The following is a 14166-nucleotide window of genomic DNA, read 5'->3' as shown; positions in this document are numbered from 1 at the left end:
AGGCTGCCTTTCCTACCCCAACCATGTGAACGAGAATCTGTGGGGGTAGACATCGTAGTTGGTGTTTGGCCAGTTGGCAATCCAAAGATTTCAAGTCTGGATGCATTTGGAGCTGTTTCTGAGGCAGAAAATCCTTTTCCTCCACTCTAATTCTGTTTAAAGCTGCTGATAGTCTGGCACTGCATAACTGTGAGTAAACCTCCATTATCTCCTATGGGAACTTTGGGGGTGGCTTGTAAAATAATTTTAAAGTTATTTTTCACAGTTTCTGAGGGTCCCCCACCTCCCTAGACTGCAAATTGCTAGTTTCTATTTTCAATTTTTGTTTATTTTTGCCGTTTTTGGCTCAAATTTGTGACAGTGGCCATCTTGGATTTTAAAATCGATCTTTTTTTCTGGCTTTTATTTCTGGACACTGATTGTTTTGGATTGGCGCTGGATCTGTGATTGTGTACGCTGGGGAAGGGGATGGGAGCTTCGGACTTCACCTCCTCTGAGTAATCTTCGGTATGTCTTCCAAAGAAAATCTTGCCCAGAGGCCATTCTGGAGTCTGTCGCAAAATGCCTGCGTTCTGTGTCTGAGAATTCTTGGCATGGCACATGTACCTCAACAAAGCCCTGCCATAGTTGCAGAGTGGGCCATTTCACCTGATTTTATTTGGCTCCTCAGAAAGGCATATTTCTCAGACCCTGCTCATTTGACGCCAGCGGTTACATAGGGGATTTTTCAGTGTGTTGCGCCTGTGGCGAAGCTTCCTGTTCAGGAGCCCTCTTGTTTGGCTGTGCCAGATCTTGAGTGCAGTAGTTACCATGCAGATATGATGATTCTTCTGTCTCCTGCCACTGTCTTTATTTTGGATCCAGCTGATTCCTTTGCTGAGACTGTTCTCCTGAGCGTCCAGATTTGGGTGTTGACACTTCTTCACAGATTTTTAAGCAGGCTTCTGTCTCCCTCTTTACGGATGATCTGAAAAAGCTCCATTTGGATTCTCCACCTTTCATTTCTCAGGCTTCGGTCCTGGACCATTTTCCTGTGCTCTTTTTTACATTCAGCCACAGCTCCTTGGTCTGGTTTCAAAATAATGTGAAACTTTGGAAAGCTCTTTCGGACGTTCTAAAGCTATGTCTACGCTTTATCACCTGGATCTTGATTTTCGTCAGGTTTGAACAGCCTGAGGTAGATTCCACCGTGGGGCAGGTTATCTAGTGCATAGCCCTCCCTAGTGATGGAGGAGTGAGGTTTAACAACTGTCAGGATTGCAGGGTGGATATTATGTTACAAAACATTCTTTCTAGTGGCATCTTCAGGTAGCCAAACGGCGGTGACCACTTCCTTTTATGGCGTGTGCCTGTCATTCTGGCCTGCACAATGCATCCTCTTTGAAGGTGCATGCCTGTCCTCCGCTGGTGATGGTTGGTGTGGATTAGGTGTTGGGCATCCTTTATGATCTCATTCGAGTTCTTTGTACATTCTCTGCTGGTACAGTGTCTGGGTGCCAAATTCTTTGGATCCATCTTTGTGCTGCCTCAAGGATCACCTTAAGCAGATGTCTTTTCAAGGGTCAGCTTCTTGTTGGTATAGATCTGGAGGACCTCTACACAGGTATTGCCGAGCACCGCATACTGATACATACATACATACTGATACACCGCATACTGATACACCATCAGCATGCAGGACAATTGCATCCCAACAATTCTGCTCCGTCAAATGTGCGTGCCAACAAGTGCGCGCATGAAGAGAATGGGATTTTCGGGACGCAATTGTAAGTGTAGTGGGGGGGTTTGTGGAAATCTTAAAATTGAGACCATGTCGGCATCCCCCAAATGAGATCGCAGTTGTGGGGGGGGGGGTCCCCTCACAAACACCCTCAGAGCAGAAAAGCCTGGCTTAGGGAGGATACTGTGAGTGTTAAATGTACTGCCTCCCCCAGACCTCCCCTCAACGGGAGCGCAAGGAATTGTAAGTGTAATGTGGGGGTTCCCCCTACACTCCCCTCAGATCGCAAACGGGAAAGCTTGATAGCAGCAGCATGCATTTGTCCTGCGCGCAAATGTCGGGGCGTGCCAATGTCATAAGAACATAAGAAACGCCTTCACCGGATCAGACTGAGGTCCATCTAGTCCGGTGCTCCGCACATGCGGCGGCCCATTTAGGTACTCCTTTTTGGAGACCCGACTTTACCGTATCCCTCAATATGATATGCAAGAAGGTGTGCATCCAACCTGCGCTTGAATCCCAGTACAGTAGTCTCCGCCACAACCTCCTCCGGGAGTGCATTCCAAGCACCCACCACTCGCTGTGTGAAACAGAACTTCCTGACATTTGTCCTGAACCTGCTGCCACTCAGTTTCAGGCTATGACCTCTTGTCCGTGTCGCATCAGAAAATGTTAGCAATGCTGCTTCTTGGTCTATTATATCAAATCCCTTTAATATTTTAAAAGTCTCCTCTCAAATCCCCTCTCAGTCTTCTCTTCTCGAGGGTAAACAATCCCAGTTTCCTGAGTCGTTCTTTATAGCTCAAATGCTCCATTCCTTTAACAAGTTTCGTGGCTCGCCTCTGCACTTTCTCCAACAGAGTTATATCCCTCTTGAGGTATGGAGACCAGTGTTGGACACAATATTCTAAGTGCGGTCTGACCATTGTTCTATAAAGTGGCATTATGACATCTTCCGCTCTACTCGTGATCCCCTTCTTAATTATGCCTAACATCCTGTTTGCTTTCTTTGCCGCCGCCACACATTGTACCGATGGCTTTAGGGTACTGTCAATCAGTACCCCCAAATCCCTTTCTTGTTCGCATTTTGCTAATGTCACCCCCAACATCTTATACTCGTGTTCTTTGGTTTTCTTTCCTAGATGCATCACCTTGCATTTGTTTATGTTAAAGTTCATCTGCCATTTTGTTGCCCACGTTTCCAGCTGGTTCAGATCTTTCTGGAGGTCCTCGCAGTCCCTTTGAGAGCCAACCGCCCGACATAGTTTTGTCCATCAGCTTCGGGCAATTCGACTGGCGCTACTCGCTCTCCAGCCCTTCTGAAGGGATCGGCGGTGCAAGTGACCCACTCATCCTACCAGAAAGACTTGAATGATTGGAGACCCATTCTGGATCTAAAGTCGGTCAACCACTTCTTGCGAATATCTTTTTTCTGAATGGCAACAGAGTACACAGTGATAGCTGCTGTCTCTCCATGAGAGTTTCTAGTATCCTTGGATCTCTCAGAGGCTTACCTCCATATTACAATCTACGTTTCTGCTTTCCATGTTCTGCAGCAGCATTTCCAGTTCGCAGCTCTGCCCTTTGGCCTCGTGACGGCACCCGCACTTTCATCAAAGAGATGGTAGTTGTAGCGGCTTTCCGCAAGCAGGGGGTCCAAGTCCACCATTCCTGGGACAGCTGGTTGATCCAGGCTCCATCTTGTCTGGTGTATAAAAGTGAAGATGGTAGTGTCTGCTGCAGGTGTTGGCAAATTCAGGAAGAGACACTTGGCGTCGTTCCAGTCTCTGGAGTTTCTGGGGCTTCTCTTCATGTCCAGACAGAGTCGTGTATTTCTTCTTAAGGCACGTAGACAGAATCTTCGACAATAGATCGGAATTCTAGACTGTCCAGCTCCCTCGGTCTGGTTTTATCTGTAGGTTCTGGGGTCTTGGGCAGTCTCCTTGGAGACAATCCCTTGGGCCAGAGTGCCCATTCACCCTAACAGGATTTCCTGCTATATTGGTGGTCTCCGCAGAGTTTTCCCCTTCAGATGCTGCTCCGCTGGTTGGTGCCAGCTAGCAGCAACTTGAGCTGGTGGCTTCAGGGGGAGGCTTTCTGCAAGAGCTGGCTTCTTCGGATTTCCGAGTGAATGACTCTTAGGACGGATGCCAGCCTGTTGGGTTGTGGGCTCACTGTGGGGCCCATTCCATTCAGGGATAGTGGACTTCAAAACGTTAGTTGACCAGTCATCTGGAGCTTTGGGCAATTTTACTGGCGCTACTTGCTCTCCAGCCCTTCAGGAGGAACCAACAGTGCAAGTTTCTCCGATGACGCCACAGCGGTGGCATATATGCATCACGAGAGAGCTCTAGTGCTCTCTCTCTCTCTTGGGCTAGAAAGGTCATCTGTGTTCCACTGGGTGGAAGTACAACTTCTGTCTTTCTCGGTGGCCCATGTTGCTGGAGTCAGCAATGTTCAGGCAAACTTCCTCGGCCGAAAATTCCTGGACCCAGAAGTATGGTCCCTCTCGTAGGATGCATTCCATCTGATCATACAGAGCTGGGATCAGCCCCAGAGGGACTTGTTGGCTTCGGCAGAAAACTGGAAGGCCATACGCTTTTTTGGTCGATGAACAGCGAGGAAGCTAGGGCTGGATGCCTTGGTTTGGCCTGGCTGACTCATGAGCTCTTGTATGATGTTCCCTCTGTGATCTCTGGTCGGTCGGGTCCTCCGTTGGATAGCAACACATCCCAGCCTGGTAATTCTAGTAGCTTCAGACTGCCCTTGGCACCCATGGTATACAGATCTCATCCGTCTTCCTAGGGTTGAGAGACTGTCCCCCTCTTCATCGATATCTTCTCAGTCAGAGGCTGGTGCCCATGGAGATCCCACGACACCACTCAGTTTGGAGGAAGTGCGGTTTTTTTGGAGGTAGTTATCTCAATTTTATTTCCGCGCAATGAAATCTTCTACTATAGCATCTTGTGCCAAAGCCTGGAAGGCTTTTCATCAGTGGTGTGCTGGTTTTTCTTCTGGTAGGCCTAGAAATAGGTTTAGCAGTGGCTTCCCTTACAATTCAAGTTGCAGGCCTTTCATATTTTAGAGCATGCAGAGGTGCTAGTTTGCTTACTGTTCATTCCTCTGTGTCCAGGTTTCTGGGAGGAGCACTTTCTTTGTGACCTCCCTTGCATTTACTTTTCCCTTCGTGGAATCTTAACATCATTCTGCAGGGCCTTGGTGAGGCCCATTCGAGCCACTGAAGGATGCTTCTCTTCTGAATCTGACAGTCAAGACTGTCTTCTTGGGTGCCGTTGTCTCATCATAACTTTTTGGGGGCTTCAGGCTTTTTCATTCAGGGCATCCTTTATTCATTTTCCAGACGTGGGAGTTTTCTCCATACTGTACCTTCTTTCCTTTCTACCAAAAGTGGTTTCTGCCTTCTATGTCAAATAGGAAGTTCATTTGTCTGCTTTTCCTTCCGCAGGCTCGGAGTGAAAGGATCAGATCTTGCACAAGTTGGCTATCAGGGGAGTCTTTCTCCACTTCTCCACTGTTTGCAGAGGACTAATGTTTTCCGGTTTTCTGGTGCCTATTTATGCTGACTGCTGCTCCTCGCTGTGGTCAGCTGGCATCCAAAGCTTCGATCACTCGGTGGATTCGAATGGCCATTTCTGCAACTTCCATCGCCCAGGGCAAGCAACCACCAATGTCGTTTAACACCCACTCGACTGGAAGTGTGGCTGCATCATGGGCGTAGTCTAGCGCAATTCATCCTGATGAACATTGCAGGGCAGCTACTTGGTCCTCTTTTCATACTTTTACCCGGTTTTTACTGAGTGGATGTGACGTCTAGTTCTGATGCCGCTTTTTGGAACCTCTGTGTTGAGGGCAGGCTCTTCTGTCCCTCCCTAGATGTTACCATTGCTTTGGTACATCACCTAGCATGTGGATATTGGAAGGGACTTAACAGAATGGAAGATTTAGGTTTATACCTTCGATAATCTTCTTTCTGTTAGTCCCTGTAGGATTCCATACGACTCGCCCTCTCTGTATACACTCAGTTGTTTGGAATAGCCTGCTTCTTTCTGCATAGATGATTCTCCTTACAGTCTTGAACACTTTCCAGTCAGTTGACAGATACTGTGGGGAGTTTTCTGTGTGTATGCATTACCAAAGGCCTTTCTTGGGGTGCTCATTGCACATAGCACATTAGTTCTACATTGTTCCTCAATGTTTTTGAGTTGCATTTGTGCTTGTTTATCGCTTGTTAATAATTTTGCAAAGCAAACCAGTTCAAGAATTACTTATGTTGCTGGGGATCTTCCCCCTTACCACCTTGTCATGGATTTGTCTTGGTATGTTGCATGGCTTTGGGACTTAACTGGATATGTTTACTAGCTCTCAGGCTAAGGGGGTGGAGCATGTGCTTAGAAAAGTTTGTGGATTTCTGCAACTCCCAGATTGCTGGCTGGGATTGAACATCTAGCGTGTGGAATCCTACAGGGACTAACAGAAGGAAGATTATTGAAGGTATAAACCTAATCTTCCATTGTAAGCATTCTAGTGACAGGGAATAATCTATTATACCAGAATGTAGCCTGCCTTGAGCTACTACTTTTTAAAGGTCTGAGCTAAAGCTATCCCCCCTTTCTCTTTCTCTCTCTCTCCTTTTTCTTCTTGCCACTAAGCCACTGGTCCGGTCTGGAAAATCCATGTTTACTCTCCATCACTGTAGACCAAGCTTGTCCAACCTTTTTTCTATTGAGGGCCACATTTTATGTTTTGTAACATTTGGAGGGCCAAAACACACATTGTATTGTGCCACATATTTCATCTAGCCTTCACCCAGTCTGTTTTCCCTCACCTGGCTTCAGCTGCAGAAGAAACAGCAGGATTCCTGCTTCCCCACTGTGTCATGGCTCTGTGCAAGCTTGAACTGTGTGGTGTAAGAAGTTTGGGTTGGTCTTGTGATTTCTAGTCTCATGAGATTTGAAACTGCAAGACCAACTGAAACTTCTGGCACCATAGTAGGGGAAGCAGGAATTCTGCTCTAAGCACCACAAGAATTGCCAAGCTTCCTAGGGCTAAAAAAAAAGCACATGGCGGACTGGATTCTGGCCTGTAGGCTGTAGGTTGGACAAGCCTGCTTTAGATGGTATTTGCAGGTAACTAAACTAAGGTCAACATATAAAACCAAAGACCTCTGGGAAGTCAAATGTTATTGAAGGGCTGGGTTTGTCAATGGCTTAATTTTGGTATTCTAGTGCTAACTTGTCCTAATATACAAAACAAGTAGAAAGGACTGAGTCTACAGTAGTTTTGAAACATTGCTGTTTTCTTTTTGTCTTGTAAAATTGCAGGAGAGAACAGAAGTTTTCCTGAAATTTTCACAGTCATCATCTAGTGTCCTGCTGTGCACCGTAAGTAGTACAAGGTTTTGGATCAATGAAAATAGAAACTTTCAGCTTGTAAGCAGAAGCTCTGCCTTAGGCCTGAGCATGAAAAATATAGTACAGCACCTTTTTATCTAACATCCATTATATAGAAAAAAATTGTAGAACCAGGTTGTTTTCTATTTCCTGGAAAACTTTGTATTCTTGTACAATCCCACTTTATTCCAAGTCCAGTGGGTTATTTCCCTCTACCCGCCAGGGTAGAAAGCCTCAAAATTTCAGACTTAAACCCCTCCCCCTCTTACCTCATTACTATGCCAGTGCCTCAGTACCTCAATCATTCTTCTTATAAGCTAGGCAGTAGGAGCTGATCTTTTCTGCGTGTGTTTAATTTTGCATATTTTTTGTTGTTTGCGTTCACGGTTTTCACCCTCATGCTGTGGAGGTTCCCTGCGGGGACATTTTTGACTGCGGGAGATTGCAGACCTTTGGAGAATGTCATCTTCTAGGGGATTTCCTGCTTATCAGTAAGCCCCCTGGACATCTTGCATATCAGAACGTGGCTCAAGGACCGTTCCCTTGGGAGGTAGCTCACCCTAGGTTCATCCGCTAGTGAGTAGAGCGCAGGCTGAGCAGTTCCGTGGAGGCCCGCCCGGGATCGGAGCCAGACTGTGTTCCTTCGCCAGGTGTCTGCACGGCATGTCTCAGGGTGGAGGAGGTCTCCAGCCGTGGTGGTCAGACCGGAGGGGCAGTCAGAAGATTTGAAATCCAGATTTAAAGTTCACTGAGGCAAAGGATCTCCCTGTGAGCTGTTTTCAGCTTTGTCTGCAGTGTCTCTCATTCAGCACGTCACAGTGCTGAAAGCCTGAATCAGCAATTTTTTTGGGGGGGGTCTTAAAAACGGGGTTTTGTGTTTTTTCCCTGCATGCCCTACCCCTCCCTAACTCTAAAATCCCCAAATCGCCATTTTTTGAGGATTCCTGTGATTTTTCCCATGCTATTTTTCTTCAAAATTAGCACTCACTGTGGCCATCTTGGATTTTTCCTGATTTGAATTTAAACATATTTTTCATACTTCTAAGCTTCTATTTTGTAAGAATACTTCATAAATGGCTGACCACCTATTCCGTTTTGGCACACAGAATGCTCTGGATCTGGCAATGGTCTAGTGATTCCTCTTCTAAGGTGACCTTGAGCCGGTTGCTATTTAAAGGACAGCTGCTGTTTGGCCAGGGTCTGGATGGCCTTATGGCCAATGTACAGGATTGTAGGCCTAAGTCTCTGCCTGTGAATAGATCCCACCCTTCCTGGGGTTCGGGCATTCTAATTTTCGTCCCTTCAGGCACTCTCGTCTGTACTTGGGCTTATCCACGGGACAATGGTCCTTTTCATCTGCCAGACCATGCTTCGGTGGGTCGATCAATCGCCTGGAGCTTCAGGCAATTCGGCTGGCTCTTCTCCGCTTCGAGAGTTGTCTCCGTCATCGAGCCGTACGTGTCTTCTCCAGCAGGATCGGGAGCTCGGTTGCCTTATCATTCTCACCATCTCACACAAGGTCCGATTGTGATTCAAGTTCATGACCTCTTTGGTCTTATGGTTCTTGAGCGTGAGACCTTGACTAGCCAGGGTTATTCTTCGACTGTGATTGCCATGTTGCTTCATAACAAAGTGGTGGCCCATGCGAAGGCTTGGAGGTGTTTCCAGGCCTGGTGCTACCCGAGACATGTGGACCCGTCTCTTCCATCAATACCTCGGGTTCTTGAGTTTCTGCAGGATGACCTGAAAAAGGGGCTAGCAGTAGCTTCGCTTTGAGTACAGATTGCCAGTCTTTCATGTATGGGCCCTCCTTCTCTGAGGGGCTCATTGTGAGCCCATCCGGATATAATTCATTTTCTGTGGGGCACTCTGCGTCTTAGGCCTCCTTTATACCTTACATGTCCGACCTGGAATCTTAATCTGGTTCTTCGCTCTCTGGGAGCCTCAACCAGTCAGTGCCTTATGCCCCTCCCCATGCATCAGATGATGGGGCGGGGCCTAAGGCCGCTATTGGGCGGCGGCCGGATGGAGGAGAAGGAGTGGGAGGACTTTCCTCCTGCTCCCGAAGATTGGCGTAGGAGCAGAAGGGTACGGGCACCCCTCCTGCTCCCGAAGATGGAGGGAGGCTTCGGGAGCCTTGTCGCAAGGAGCAGGAGGGACTGGGCACCCTCCTGCTCCCAACTATTTTAAAGGTACCGGGGTGGGTGGGTCGGGCCCAACCGCCTGGGCTGACCAGGGGTGGGCCTGGGGTGGGAGGCCTAGGAGCAGGAGGGACTGAGCACCCCTCCTTATCCCAACTTTTTGGTGCCAAGAGGTGGGTGGGCTGTGCCAGGAGGGGGACGAGGGCCGTGCCATGCCGATCACGGGGAGGGAGGACGAGGGCCGTGCTGGTCGGGGGTGGGGGCGGCCATGCTTGGGGACACATTTTCTTTGGGGAGGGGTGCGTTTGTGTGTGTGTGGGGGTACATTTTTTTGACAGGCCTGCCTGTCTTTTATTCATTTTTTTTTTTAATAGGGCACATATTTTGTGTGTGTAATACAAGCAAAATATTTGTGCCATGGAAAAAATGAATAAAAAAGGCAGGCAGGCCTGTCAAAAACCTGCAGACCTGATGGTAACTCAGTTACTGACAGGTCTGCAGCAGTTGGGTTTGCTAATAGTAAAACCCGATTCAGAATAGCCAAGCAATTGTTAGTGAATCAATTGCTTGGTTATTTTGCATGGGGTTTTGCTAATTTGCATGGGAGGATCGTTACAGGCTTTAGTGAATGGGGTTGGAGGGAAATTTTGTTGCAAAGGGCTCGCAAACCTATCGGTACACGATCAGTTTACTTAGTGAATCTAGCCCAAAGTGGTATGTGCCATGTCCAGTGCACAAATCTAAAAGGGGGTATGGATAGGTGCATATTGTCGGCATTCTGGAAAGTTATGTGCAGACCAGTGGGTTAGTGTAAATCTTAGGCATAGGCATTTAGGCCAGTTAAAACCAAGCCTAAATGTCTACGCCTAAGTGCACCTAAAATATATGATACGCACTGACACTAAGCATTATTCTTTAAGGTACGTGTAACTTACAGAATCACACTTAGCAACTTATCAGTTGGCGCGGATTTTTTTAGGCAGCATATATAGAATCAGACCCTATGTGTGTATATATTGGTAAAGGGGAGGGGGGATGCTTTTTCTGTGTGGTTTACACAATCAAAGTGGTTTACATGAGACAATGAAGTGTTAAGTGACTTGCCCAGAATCACAAGGAGCTGCAGTGGGAGTTGAACTCACAACCTCAGGGTGCTGAGGCAGCTGCTCTAACTACTAGGCCACTCCTCCACTTGGTGGAGAGGGAAACTCCAGAAGCAGGGCTTAATGTGGACAGAGCAGTGTTTCAAGCATTATCTTTTAGTTCCTGATTAAAAAGACAAGCTAAGACAGCCTAAGATAGATGCTGTTACCAAGAAGACTACTATCTAGTAGAGGAAGGCTCAGATTTCAGAGATGTGCAGGACTGCAAAGTGGAGTCTTTGCTTAAACAGGCATTTGAAGTCACAACACTTGGTTTGCAAGCATGGATATGCAGTGCCTACATTTCCAGAGCTTCCCTCCTTTTTATTTAACAGGGTCATAGAAACATGATGGCAGGTATAGACCAAATGTCCCATCCAGTCTGTCTTTCCACAGTAACCATTATCTCTTGCTCTCTCTAAGAGATCCCACATGCCTATCCCACACATTCTTGAATTCAGGCAGTCTTTGTCTCCACCACCTCTTCCAGGAGACTGTTCCACGCATCTACCAGCCTTTCTGTAAAAACATGCTGGACTGTATAAAGAGAGGCGTAGCCAGTAGAAGGAAGAAGGTGTTGATGCCCCTGTACAGGTCATTGGTAAGGTCCCACTTGGAGTATTGTGTTCAGTTTTGGAGACCATATCTGGCGAAGGACATAAGAAGACTTGAAGCAGTCCAGAGGAGGGCGACAAAAATGATAGGAGGCTTGCGCCAAAAGACGTATGAGGAGAGACTGGAAGCCCTGAATATGTATACCCTAGAGCAGTGGTTCCCAAACCTGTCCTGGAGGACCCCCAGGCCAGTCGGGTTTTCAGGATAACCCTAATGAATATGCATGAGAGCAGATCTGCATATAATGGAGGTGCCAGGCATGCAAATCTGCTCCATGCATATTCATTAGGGCTATCTTGAAAACCCGACTGGCCAGGGGGTCCTCCAGGACAGGTTTGGGAACCACTGCCCTAGAGGAAAGGAGGGACAGGGGAGATATGATTCAGACGTTCAAATACTTGAAGGGTATTAACGTAGAACAAAATCTTTTCCAGAGAAAGGAAAATGGTAAAACCAGAGGACATAATTTGAGGTTGAGGGGTGGTAGATTCAAGAGCATTGTTAGGAAATTCTACTTTACGGAGAGGGTGGTGGATGCCTGGAGTGCGCTCCCGAGAGAGATGGTGGAGAGGAAAACGGTGACTGAGTTCAAAGTAGAGAGCTGAACGGGGACGACGGGAATCCCGTGGGTTCCCCCTTCGGATCATGGGGATCCCGTGGGGATGCCCCCTAGGGTCACGGGGATCCCGTGGGGATGCCCCCTAGGGTCGTGGGGATCCTGCGGGGTTCGATGCACTTGAGCCGCGAGGCTTGTCTTCTTTTCCCTAAGTGCCCTGCCGCAGCACACAGCCCACCAGAAGTCTTCCACGATGTCAGCGCTGACATCGGGAAGACTTCCGGTCGGCTATGTGCTGCAGCAGGGCAGGTAGGGAAAATAAGACGATCCTCGCTGCTCGTGCTCCATTTTGCTTGCAGATGAGGGCTGGGAGGCGGAACACAAAAGAGAGGAGGGAGTGCGTTTTTGGCACAAGGCATGAACTTGGGAGAGAGGATGGAGGAAGGGAGGGAAAGATGTGGGGGAGGGAGTGCGTTTTGGACACAAGGCATGAACTTTGGAAAGAGGATGGAGGAAGGGAGGGAAAGAGATGTTGAGGTGGGGGAGGGAATGCGTTTTTGGACACAGAAGGCATGAACTTGGGAGAGAGGAAGGGAGGGAAAGAGATGCTGAGGTGGGAGAGAGGAAGGGAGGGAAAGAGATGCTGAGGTGGGGGAGGGAATGTGTTTTTTGACACAGAAGGCATGAACTTGGGAGAGAGGAAGGGAGGAAAAGAGATGGTTGTATACACAGGAATGGAAGAAAGGAAAATTTTTGGTCATAGGGAGGGAGTGAGGTACAGATGAGAGGGAGAAATATTGTGGTGGAAAGGGAACAGTGGGACAGATTGAAATGGATGCAAGAGGGAGGAATGTTGGACATAGTGGTGAAGGGAATGAAGGGAGAGATGTGGCATGGTGCTGGAGAGGGTGATAGAAGGAGAAATGTTGGGTATGGGGCTTGTGGGCAGGCACGAAAGATGAGAAAGGGATAAATGCTGGACCATGGTAGGAGGAACCAATGGACAGCAACAGAAGAATTTACAGAAGATGGGAAAGCGGAAAAAAGAAACTGGATCAACTTTATGGAAAAATAAGTCTCCAGACAACAAAGGTAAAAAACGGAATTTATTGACTAAAATATGTTAGCTTTGGGAAATGTATATAGCAGATGTCTTTGTATTGTGTTCAAAAGAAAAGGAAATGCATTTCTAGTTTTATTTCTACAGTGTTGAAGTACTTGCTGACCCTTGCTGTGACTGGTGGGGATCCCCAAGCACCGCCAGCAGGGGACCTCCTCTAGGGACGGCCAGAACTCCCCTCCACCAAGCACAGCAGTTGCTGGCAACATCCATGAGCCACTGAGGTGCCAGCATCTGTGACTCAGGGACGCTACTGCTGCCTGCCAAGCTTGGCAAAAGGGACCCCCGGCCAACTGCAAAGGAAGTCCTCAGCTGACAGCTTGGGGGTTCTCATCAGCTGAGTATTTATATTTTATATTTACATTAGAGGCTCTGGTAGAAACCCATTTACAAAGTATGTATTCTTCCCAATTAATATTTCCAAATTAATAAAGTCTCTTTGCTTATTTGTAAATAGGTTTCTACCAGAGCCTTTAATTCAGTAGCATAATTAAATGAAATAACTATTTCTGAAGTTTATAGGGATGGGTGGGGAAGGAGGGGATTCCTCGCGGGGACAGGTGGGGAAGGAGGGGATTCCTCGTGGGGACGGAGGAATTCCTCGCGGGGATGTGTGGGGACAGGTGGTTTCCTCAAGGGGATGGGTGAGGAAGGGTGGGATTTTGGGGCGGACAGGTGGGGACGGGTGGGATTTCTGTCCCCGCACAACTCTCTAGTTCAAAGAAGCATGGGATGAACACAGAGGATCTGGAATCAGAAAATAATATTAAATATTGAACTAAGGCCAGTACTGGGCAGACTTGCACGGACTGTGTCTGTATATGGCCGTTTGGGGGAGGATGGGCTGGAGAGGGCTTCAATGGCTGGGAGGGTTTAGATGGGCTGGAGTAGGTTTTAACGGAGATTTCAACAGTTGGAACCCAAGCACAGTACCGGGTAGAGCTTTGGAATCTTGCCCAGAAATAGCTAAGAAGAAAAAAAATTAAAAAATTTAAATTGAATCAGGTTGGGCAGACTGGATGGACCATTCGGGTCTTTATCTGCCGTCATCTACTATGTTACTATGTTACTTAGATTACTCCTGAGCCTATCACCTCTTAACTTCATCCTAGGCCTTCTCGTTACAGAGCTTCCTTTCAATTGAAAGAGACTCAACTCATGCGTATTTAAATGTCTCTATCATATCTCCCCCTCTCCCGCCTTTCCTCCAAAGTATACAGATTGAGATCTTTAGGTCTGACCCTATATGCCAGGGATATCAAAGTCCCTCCTTGAGGGCCGCAATCCATACGGGTTTTCAGGATTTCACCAATGAATATGCATGAGATCTATTAGCATACAATGAAAGCAGTGCATGCAAATAGATCTCATGCATATTCATTGGGGAAATCCTGAAAACCCAACTGGATTGCGGCCCTTGAGAGGGACTTTAACACCCCTTCCATACGCCTTATGACGAAG

General features: G+C 47.5%; 1 protein-coding gene across 6 annotated transcripts in view; it reads left to right on the top strand.

The window, feature by feature from the left end:
* DDX31 (DEAD-box helicase 31) overlaps positions 1 to 14166 on the top strand; it is a 122201-nt gene that overhangs the window by 43497 nt on the left and 64538 nt on the right. For all 6 annotated transcript variants that reach the window (XM_033960638.1, XM_033960635.1, XM_033960636.1 and 3 more), the window contains exon 15: positions 7063 to 7122. In XM_033960638.1, the coding sequence (XP_033816529.1) occupies positions 7063 to 7122 (60 nt within the window). The remainder of the gene's footprint in view (positions 1 to 7062; positions 7123 to 14166) is intronic.

The sequence above is a fragment of the Geotrypetes seraphini genome, chromosome 10 (assembly GCF_902459505.1).
Source record: "Geotrypetes seraphini chromosome 10, aGeoSer1.1, whole genome shotgun sequence".
Taxonomy (NCBI): domain Eukaryota; kingdom Metazoa; phylum Chordata; class Amphibia; order Gymnophiona; family Dermophiidae; genus Geotrypetes; species Geotrypetes seraphini.
This window is presented reverse-complemented; position numbering and strand designations above follow the sequence as displayed.